A 10,726-nucleotide genomic window follows, 5' to 3' on the forward strand; every position below is an offset into this window, starting at 1 on the left:
CTTTGTCACCAGTCTACAGGGAGAGCTGAGCAGGGGAAGTGCTTGTTCACTCACATTGTTGATGTGCCTCAATGAACAAAATACAGTATACAGTGCTGTTGGTGTTTATCATGAGGTAAGGCTACTGAAAATAACAAAATGAGTAAGCGCCACCAGAGGTTTGACACCGCAGGATGTCTGTCAGAGGAGACCGAGATAAGACTACAAGATGAGGTGAGGAAGCAGGACAGGAGAGGAGAGAAACAAAACAAAACAAAACAGGAGGTAATAATAAAAAAAAACACACAAACAAATAAGAAGATGAAAAATACGTAACTTGTAGAGATATACAAATGGGGGGGGGGGGGGATGTTACAGTTTTTCTTGATTGCTTTGACACAGTTGTCACTCCAAAAAGCACATTTTCATATCAGTTCACGCAACGGGCTAACCAGTTAAACCGATTCTCCAAACACAACATCTTTGTTTGCTAAAGGCTACTACGTTTCCAAAATATTTAACATATGTAATAAAAGCAAACTCTGTCTTCAGTCCAATACACACTGCATAACAGTGTATGAACACTACCAGTCAGTCATTACACAATGGTTGTAAAAATCCAAAGCACGGCTATCATGTTGACAGAATTTGCCGTTATTTAACACTGTTGTCAATTACATAACTTTCAAGCCAGTCAGTTCCATTGTTGTTTCTTTTACTTAGCCACTGACCCTGCTTGATCAGGGTCTACTGACTGAGAGATGGCAGGCCCAGTAAATGCTTTGCATAAAGATTTGAGTTGTGTGTCTTTTCTTATGTAAAATTGTCAATAGGCTATGTAGTGTAACAATAATGTCTTATTGCAAAGAATTGGATTGAGAATCAGAATGCTTTGATGTAGTTTTTATTCTATTTTTGTTTGTTTGTTTGTTTTCATTTTTTTCACTGTACTCAAAAATGCACTAAGTAAGGGTTAACGTTCGGCGAGAAGGTCGCTACCGTGGAATAGCAGCACGACAGAGAGAATCTATAGACCCCGACGCGGAGCCGAGGGGTCTTGTTCTCTCTGAAGTGCTGCTATTCCACAAAGCGACCGACTCGCTGAAAGTTAACCCGCTTATTATATGGATATACTTAAATTATTCACACATGGCGGGGACATTTCTTTAGGTCTATTTAATGTTAAGTCTATTATAGTTTTTAAAGTCAAAAGATTGTTGCTGCACAAAAACAAAACAGTGTCGTTGTGGAACACCGCTAGGCAACAGCTAGGTAGCCAGGACAACAGGTGTTGTCCATCACAGCAGCTGATTAGAGTCTTGTTGAAAATTCGCTTTAGCAGTGAAAAGTCTTGTTGCCATTGACAGCGGTCTGTTATAGACCAACCCGTCCGTTATCGAAAAATAACAGACGTGCGAACGTTGGGGAGCCCCGTTGAAATGAATGGAGCATTCGACCGATGACGTCACACCATATAATAATGGCTGATAACGGTATTACAGAAAATATGTGTAAAGTAAAATATGATGTTGCAGTACGAGAATGCACTTACAGTAAATTTGCAAAATAACTCCATGCCAAGAACAAACAAGAAGACACTGTGTATAAAGACTGATTGCTAAATTAAGATTTTTGAGAAGGAGTGTCAAATAGGTGCTCTGGTGTGTTCACACAACTGACGGTAGTTTCTAAAAGTCAGGAGTAGATTTTTCTGTATGGTTATCAGAGCTTAAACAATGAAATGTGCACTACTTAAATGGCACATGCGTTAACTGTTTAGCAAAAACTGTGTTATATGAATGGGAAATATGTCAAGTCAACAAGAATGTGTTAACACAAATGTTTTTTGCTTTGCTGAAATAGTGATCATGACGACTTTGTGTGAGTCAGTTTTAAAAATTGTGTTAAAGCGATCAAGAAAAACTGTAAATGATAATGTTAGAGAGGATTGAGCAAAGACAATGAAAGGGAAGGAAAGGAAGAAAGGAAGAAAGAAAGAAAGAAAGAAAGAAAGAACGAACAAAATACAGAAAGAAAGAAAGAAAGAAAGAAAGAAAGAAAGAGAGTAAAGGACTAGAGAGAGGGTATAGACTAAAGGGAAGAAGCAGTGGTTTGTGAATGCGACCCAGGATTAGTGATCTATGTTGAAAGATTACCAGTGCTCAGAGTGCTGGCTAATGCATAACATAATCCCAAACATTCCACACTGGATTTCAACTCTGGCCTCAATCTCTCTTTCCATCACTCCCTCTCTGTCTCTCTCTCTGTCTCTCTCTCTGTCAAATTTGTTTCTCCACTAATAATAACAATATTTCAGATAATCCATGTTATTTATAAAGTGCTTTTCATAGCCATAAAGTAGCTCTTTAAAAAAAAAAATCTTAATCTTAACAAAAACCCCACAATTCAACATTGCAAAAATGTTATGCCGCAGTTAGGGAAAGCTCCAGAAGAGCCCTGGCCTACATGGCCGTGGTTGCAGTGGTGTGGTGTGGTGTGGTGTGGAGTGGTGTGGTGTGGAGTGGTGTAGTGGTGTGGTGTTTGGAGTGGTGTGGAGTGGTGTGGTGTGGTGTTTGGAGTGGTGTGGTGTGGTGTTTGGAGTGGTGTGGTGTGTTGTGGTGTGGTGTGGTCGTGTGATGTTTGGAGTGGTGTGGTGTGGTGTGGTGTGGTGTGGTGTTTGGAGTGGTGTGGTGTGGTGTGTGGTGTGGTGTGGTGTTTGGAGTGGTGTGGAGTTGTGTGGTGTGGTGTGGTGTAGTGTGGTGTGGTGTAGAGTAGTGTGGTGTGGTGTGGAGTAGTGTGGAGTGGTGTGGTGTGGTGTGGTGTGGAGTGGAGTGGTGTGGTGTGGTGTGGTGTGGTGTGGTGTGGTGTGGTGTGGTGTGGTGTGGTGTGGTGTGGTGTGGAGTAGTGTGGTGTGGTGTGGTGTGGTGTGGTGTGGTGTGGTGTGGTGTGGTGTGGTGTGGTGTGGAGTAGTGTGGTGTGGTGTGGTGTTTGGAGTGATGTGGTGTGGTGTGGTGTGGTGTGGTGTGGTGTGGTGTGGTGTGGAGTGGAGTGGAGTGGTGTGGTGTGGCAGGACAAACAGGCCATTGTCCCATCACTCCCCGTACGTGCATATCAGGACTGTCCAGCGGCATTCAGTATACCTTGTATCTCCACTATGTTTTAATTATTATTTTATATCCATTCTTTATTCATTATAAAACATAAATCAGTACTACTGGGCATTCTCCATGAGTAGGCTATATACAGTATGTATTTCAATTATTTAATAACCATCTTTAATATTGGAATGCTTATCTATTTAGAAAATAGTGATTTATTAATTAATGAGTAAAACAAAGAAGAAAAGCAGAGATGCAAGGATACTGCTGGATAGTGACAATGTGTGCATGGGCCAGGACAGGAAAGGACAGGACAGGAGAGGAGAGCTAACTGCTTCCTGCAGCAAGCCCACTCAATGGACTCAGCTCCATCATCAGTGGCAGAGGCAGTCAAATTCATTAGATACGGCTGTGGACAGGACAGGCCTGGGCTGGAAATCTGGCATACAAGGCATTTCCCGGTGGGCCGACTCAACAGTTCTCAAGGGTCGATGCTGTGTTTTTTTTTTGGTTTTTTCTTTTTTTTCTTTGAGAATTACCCATAATTTACGTAGATGGGGCCACACAAAAATGCCCAGGCCTGTTTCTGTTTTTGTTTCAGTTCTGCCCTGGCTGTGGATGACAGGAGAGAGACTTATTGATGCGTGACCAATGAGAGGGTGAAGTAGATGAAGGCACCTCACCCCGAGAAATAATGAATGCACCGGCTTGCAGCTGAGGGATCAATAGTTGGCACTCTACTGCGCATGCTCCCTGGCAAAGACCGTGGAAAAAAACATAGACCCTGCAGCCATGCACAAGTGAATGAATGGTGATGAGGTGGTCAGGGGTTGGTCATTCACTGCTCTCTCTCTCTCTCTCTCTCTCTCTCTCTCTCTCTCTCTCTCTCTCTCTCTCTCTCTCTCTCTCTCTCTCTCTCTCTGTGTGTGAGTGTGTGTGTGTGTGTGTGTGTGTGTGTGTGTGTGTGTGTGTGCGTGCGTGCGTGCGTGCGTATGTGTGTGTGCACGTGACAGTTTTCCTACTCACCTCATTCATTTGACTGACCACATGTCACTCTGCAGCTTGTGGGGGTTGCCTGCCTGCCTGACTGTTGTGTGGTTACTTGGTCAGTCATCACCACTCACCTCTCTGCTGCTACTGCCCACACAGGAGTAATCTTATATGTCCTTGCCATTGATGGAGTCGCCTGTCATCCAGCTCATGTGGTTCCATATTTCTGGTCTCGTATGACAGGTTTATGAGTGACCTGGAGATTAAAATTTAAATCTATAACTAAGCTAACAATTACATTCATATTGTCTGACAGTCATAACTTGGGGGAAGGCTTTTTGTGTATGAATGTGTGTATGTGAGTGTATCTGTGCTGCCTGTGGTTCTGCCTGTGGGTGCCTGTAACGTCATCCTGCCAAAAACAACGGGGGTAACCCCCACTTCCACGTGCCAATAGGAAAATAAGGACGTGCACGTCAAACCCCAAATTAGGTGTGCCGGCGCAAGTGTTTTGTCCATACATGGTGTTCCGCCTATGACGCAGGTTCCTTATGTGGAAAAATGAGGCGGGGCAGTATCACAGCTCTCTCAGTACAAATAGCTCGAACCCCGCCTCTCTAGTAGAATCACAGCAGTTGACATTACAGGACAATAGAAAACTGACGTCTGCTTGAGTACTCTAAACTGTGCAACTTGATTATGGAATTTCAAAAATAGTATAAGCACTTCAAACGACTATTGAGTAGTATATCGCTGAACTTGATTTCCTGAAACGTGTGGTACAGTTTCACTCTTTTATTCAAGCTATATTCAAGCTTTATTCAAGTATTTTATTTTTTTAAATACAACTTATTTAAGCACCTCCTCAAACTCCAGTAGCCTATTACACGTAATTTTCACTAAACTCTAAAACAAACTACTTTTCACTATGGGCAATTGCGATGTGTTGGAAATATCTGCGAGTGAGCTGGTGCACATCCTTGGGACGCCTGCTGAGCTGTTTGCCTCTGGCGGTTGTGTGATGCTGGACTGCCGACCTTTCCTCGCCTTCTCAAGGACTCACATTCTCGAGTCTCGCAACGTCAACTGGAACTCCATGCTCAGGCGGAGATCCAAAAGCTCCGCGGTGAGCCTGGAATGGCTGGTGCCTGACAAGTCGCTACTGGGCCGCCTGCGTAACGGAGAGTTCTCGCTAATCGTGGTGCTGGATGAGGGAAGTAGGACGGTGTCCGAGCTGAAGAGTGAGAGCCTGGCGAGTTTGCTGCTCAGCGCGCTCCAGTCGGAGGTTCAACCATGCACTACAGAAATCTGCTTTTTGCAAGGTATGTGGACTGTCACTAACAACAAATGTATAGCCATCGCGCAAACCAAAAATTGTGCGTAAAGTTGAGAAACACAATACAAAAACAAAACAATATGGCCAGCAAAATATGAATACGATAGGCTATATTGTATTTTATATATTAAAAAAATAACCACTACTTTCAGCGGTTCATTCACCACATTTGAACACAATCCCATTCACACAATGTCTTTATCTGGCCTGATACCGCATCCTAAGCCTATGTAATTCTGTATGGGCCATTCGTTTCAAGTACAGCAGTTATTAAGATATTTTTTTGCTGTGTGTCTGACTTAAATTAATTGTTTCGATATGTTTTCTTTTTTTCAGAGGGATTCGATGGGTTCTTTGCCATGTACCCAGAGCTATGCTTTCAGTCGCCGGTTGTTCCCCTTAACCAGGCGCGGCCGGTTCATTAAGGGCAGATGGGCAGTGCCCCCCCAAAGACTCTTCCTCTGAGAAAAGTAGATCCATTCAGAAATTGTAGATAAAATATGTATTGCAACCTCAATCACACTGGGAATCGNATTACATCAATGTTAGTTTGTGACGATCTTTGCGAGTGGAATCGGCTTTTATTTTTGTTGAGAAGTCTAGTTTACACCTAGTGTGGCTGTTTAACGTTAGGGTCTATGGCCACTGGCCTGGGCAGATTTCTCAGCGCCTCAGCTAAGCCCGGCCCCCTCGCCCCGATCCCATTCTACAAAATTAGCACTGTAGCATACTTAGCTTAATATCATAACATAAGCTCGACTTTATGGACGCTATCAGGGCAGATGTATGATCTGCCCTGACCAATGACGGCCCTGCCTGCTTTGAAAAAGACACAGCAAACATATTACTCCGCTCATCTCTAACCTGTGGGATTTTATTAACTCCATTGCCGCAAATTTCCCTCACAAAATCGGTGGATTAAACGGATAACCATGTCGGATTTGACGAAGGATGTGTTGGCTGGTGAAGGATTCACGTTTGGGGTAGGTACAGTTTGTATATTTGCTATTGCAAAGTCTAAGGTTTTATGACCGAAGTCTTTGCATAATGGGTAACTGTCTGTTATTTAATGAAATTTGAGGGCTTGCAATGTTGAGACAGCAAGCAAATGTGTAGCTTCGTAAAGTATGCTGCTGCTAACCCCCACGACTAGCCGACTAGTTGACGACATTCTCTGAGAAGCTGCGTTGGGCTTCCTACATAGTTTAAAACAAAGCGTGAGGGATTATGAATCAAGTCTTTGTGAAATAGGGAAACTGGAAGTTATTTAATGAAATATCTGAGCTTATTGAGCTTGGGATGTTGTTGACAGCTTCATTTATGCTCAGTATTGTCTGCTGTGTCCCCGAAAAAGCTAAAAAAAAAAAAAAAAAAAAATACACTTGTCTTGCACCCGGTCCTGCCTAGCATTGCAGAACAGGAGCGAGTCTGTTGATGAGCTCCCCTGTTAAGTTTTAACCATGGCTACTCGTTTCGAAAATAGTCACGTCCTTCCCCGGTATTGATGGCATTTGGTTCTGTGGTGCATTTAAACCGGCAGCAAGGGGACGACTGACTGAATTGAATAGTGTTGCAGCCTGCAGGGCTTTGGTTGCATCAATGTAATGTACGAACGGTGAAGGCGAGATGCTGTGCTGTGCTAGCCTTTTCCTGATTGCTGTTGCTGACCGGTTGCGTGGAGTGCATATGTGTCGTGTTGCTTGTCGCAAACTCCAACTCCGCGAGCAGACAAAGCATTTTTCTTGTAATGTCTTAACATGTGTATGCAGTCACTCTGCTTAAATGAGCAAGAGAACTAGCTGCGTGGAGAGAACTGTCAAAAACGGCTTTCTTCAGAACAGAAGTTGAACAGATAACGCGCATGCCTGGTGCGGTGTATCACGGGAGGTGGAGTTTTACTAACACACCAAACACTATGGGAAAACGCTCTCCTGTCTTGCCTACACACGCAATGAAACTCGTAAATTATACCGTATTGATTTAATTATTATGGACTTGATCGCCAAAATTTCTGCCCTGCCTGTTTCCCCAGCCACCGGCCGCTACTGATGTTGACAGATTATGTCTAAACGTGTTGAAATGCACAGCCACTGGATTTTTTTGGTCATTGATGCGTATGCTGCTTCTGTGCTCCGCGATGCGTGTCTTTATGCAACGTGTGGTTTTGCCAATGTAAGCGAGGCCGCACGGGCACTTGATCATGTAAATAACGTTCTTACTATTGCGTGATATAACCCCTTTTATTTTCAGCACTTTCCCGGTGTGCGGATGGGTATAAGTGTTGCACTTATAAGTGAAATTGCATTGCGCGCAATGGGCGCATCTGTAATTTCCGTCGGGGATAGGCGAGAAAAACGACGCGGGTTTTTCTGGTGGTTGGTCAGCTCTTACGACCAGATTTGAGATGTTTGGCGAGCGTTTATAGGCGAACCGTGGCGGATGTCTAAACGACGCATCTCGTAATGCAGGATCAGAACATAGAATAGGCCAGTGTTTACGCACAATATTCTCGAACTCATTGCTGAGTGGAGAGTATTGTGAGACACAGGTCAGTCTTTTGTCAGTTTTGGCCTGCCTTTTATTATCCAGGCATTCTTCTTGGCCCATGTTTTTAAAGCGATCAGACGCAGCTTGAATCCAAGATTCATCGTAGTCTCTTTCTCTGAAGCGCTGAGACATTTGTGCGCTCCGGAGTGCGTAATCCTGATCGGAGCTACATACGCGGCGCACTCTGTTAAATTGACTCGTGGGTAGGCTGCGTTTTAAGCTAGTTGGATGGTAGCTCTTCCCATGTAACATTGTATTTTTATCGGTGGGCTTTGTGTATAAGTCGGTTTTTAAAAAGCCATCATCTTTTGAAATTAAAATATCAAGGAAGTTTATTGTGTTCTCATTAAAAGCTCCAGTGAACCGGAGGTGCTCACTTTTAACATTAAGAAAGTCTTGGAAAGCAGACAGCTCAGAGGCTGTGCCCAACCACAAGACCAATATGTCATCAATAAATCTTCGGTACATTAGTATCTTGTGGAGAAAAGGGTTGACATCAGGGTTAAAAACAAACATTTTTTCAAACAGTCCAACATATAAATTGGCATAATTAGGTGCCATAGTGCTGCCCATCGCCGTGCCTTTGACCTGTAAGAAGAAATCATTTTTAAACATGAAAAAGTTTTTAGTTAAGACGATTTCAGTAAGTGTCTTTATGCAGTCAACACTGGGGGTCATGTTAGAATGTTTGTCTCTTAGAAAGAAATCGACCGCTTCAATTCCGCCATCGTGCGGTATGTTGGTATAAAGGGATTCCACGTCGAAGGTCGCAAGCATGGTGTCTTCAGTAGGTAACTGTATGTCTTTTAATGCCCTGATCATGTCCATAGAGTCTTTGACAAAAGAAGGGAGAGTCATTACATGGGGTCTTAAAAAAGAATCAATGAAAGTGGATATCTTCTCAGTGAGAGATCCAATTCCAGAGATAATAGCCGCAACCGGTAAATGTGGTTAACCTAAGTGACACTACCCTGTCTCCAGCCTGCATCTCGGCTCTAAATAAGGGCCTCTCTTTCGTTCCAACTACCTACTGCGACGAGTTCAATGCCTATGTGGACTTTCAAAAGTTTTTCAGAACATTACGACTGAAGGAATTCTTCAGCAACACCCCGACTACAGCCTGCTTGCTCACAGACGGCGCAGTGAGTTCGCCAAGCGCCTGTGACGCAGGAACTGTCACTGTCCAAAACACCCCCCCCCACCAAGTTCAGAGGTAAATCCACTTTCATTCCACCTAAAAATAGGAACGCCTCTATAGAGACATATTGTCGCCTTGTTCAGACAGACATGTCCAAAGTTTTCCAGAACAAACGCAATTACAAAGTACATGACAATTTAACTAAAGAAGAACGAAAGGCCTTGGATGAACTGAAAAGAGACAATACTATTGTTGTGAAACCTGCTGATAAGGGTGGAGGGGTGGTCCTTCTGAATGTTAAGGACTATGAATTGGAAATTAATCGCCAGTTGGATAATACACTGTTTTACAAAAAACTGAAATCCAACCCTACCGAGACTTTCAAAAAAGAAATACACGATGTTCTCCAGTGTCTATTTGAAAGAGGAGAAATAAACAAAAATGAATTGGACTTTATGAAAGTTGACCATCCTATCACCCCGGTCATCTACACACTGCCCAAGATCCATAAAAACATTGAAAACCCCCCAGGGAGACCTATTATCTCTGGAATTGGATCTCTCACTGAGAAGATATCCACTTTCATTGATTCTTTTTTAAGACCCCATGTAATGACTCTCCCTTCTTTTGTCAAAGACTCTATGGACATGATCAGGGCATTAAAAGACATACAGTTACCTACTGAAGACACCATGCTTGCGACCTTCGACGTGGAATCCCTTTATACCAACATACCGCACGATGGCGGAATTGAAGCGGTCGATTTCTTTCTAAGAGACAAACATTCTAACATGACCCCCAGTGTTGACTGCATAAAGACACTTACTGAAATCGTCTTAACTAAAAACTTTTTCATGTTTAAAAATGATTTCTTCTTACAGGTCAAAGGCACGGCGATGGGCAGCACTATGGCACCTAATTATGCCAATTTATATGTTGGACTGTTTGAAAAAATGTTTGTTTTTAACCCTGATGTCAACCCTTTTCTCCACAAGATACTAATGTACCGAAGATTTATTGATGACATATTGGTCTTGTGGTTGGGCACAGCCTCTGAGCTGTCTGCTTTCCAAGACTTTCTTAATGTTAAAAGTGAGCACCTCCGGTTCACTGGAGCTTTTAATGAGAACACAATAAACTTCCTTGATATTTTAATTTCAAAAGATGATGGCTTTTTAAAAACCGACTTATACACAAAGCCCACCGATAAAAATACAATGTTACATGGGAAGAGCTACCATCCAACTAGCTTAAAACGCAGCCTACCCACGAGTCAATTTAACAGAGTGCGCCGCGTATGTAGCTCCGATCAGGATTACGCACTCCGGAGCGCACAAATGTCTCAGCGCTTCAGAGAAAGAGACTACGATGAATCTTGGATTCAAGCTGCGTCTGATCGCTTTAAAAACATGGGCCAAGAAGAATGCCTGGATAATAAAAGGCAGGCCAAAACTGACAAAAGACTGACCTGTGTCTCACAATACTCTCCACTCAGCAATGAGTTCGAGAATATTGTGCGTAAACACTGGCCTATTCTATGTTCTGATCCTGCATTACGAGATGCGTCGTTTAGACATCCGCCACGGTTCGCCTATAAACGCTCGCCAAACATCTCAAATCTGGTCGTAAGAGCTGACC

At 43.2% G+C, this 10,726-nt stretch overlaps 1 protein-coding gene across 1 annotated transcript; it reads left to right on the top strand.

The window, feature by feature from the left end:
* Nucleotides 1–4,707: 4,707 nt before the first annotated feature.
* On the top strand, nucleotides 4,708–5,828 carry LOC134444673 (dual specificity protein phosphatase 2-like). The gene is made up of 2 exons (XM_063193908.1): nucleotides 4,708–5,389; nucleotides 5,740–5,828. The coding sequence occupies exons 1-2, from the start codon at nucleotides 4,996–4,998 to the stop codon at nucleotides 5,826–5,828; spliced, it is 483 nt and encodes a 160-aa protein (XP_063049978.1). The 5' UTR covers nucleotides 4,708–4,995.
* The last annotated feature ends 4,898 nt before the right edge of the window (nucleotides 5,829–10,726 follow it).

This window comes from Engraulis encrasicolus, chromosome 3, assembly GCF_034702125.1.
Source record: "Engraulis encrasicolus isolate BLACKSEA-1 chromosome 3, IST_EnEncr_1.0, whole genome shotgun sequence".
NCBI classification, from domain to species: Eukaryota; Metazoa; Chordata; class Actinopteri; order Clupeiformes; family Engraulidae; genus Engraulis; species Engraulis encrasicolus.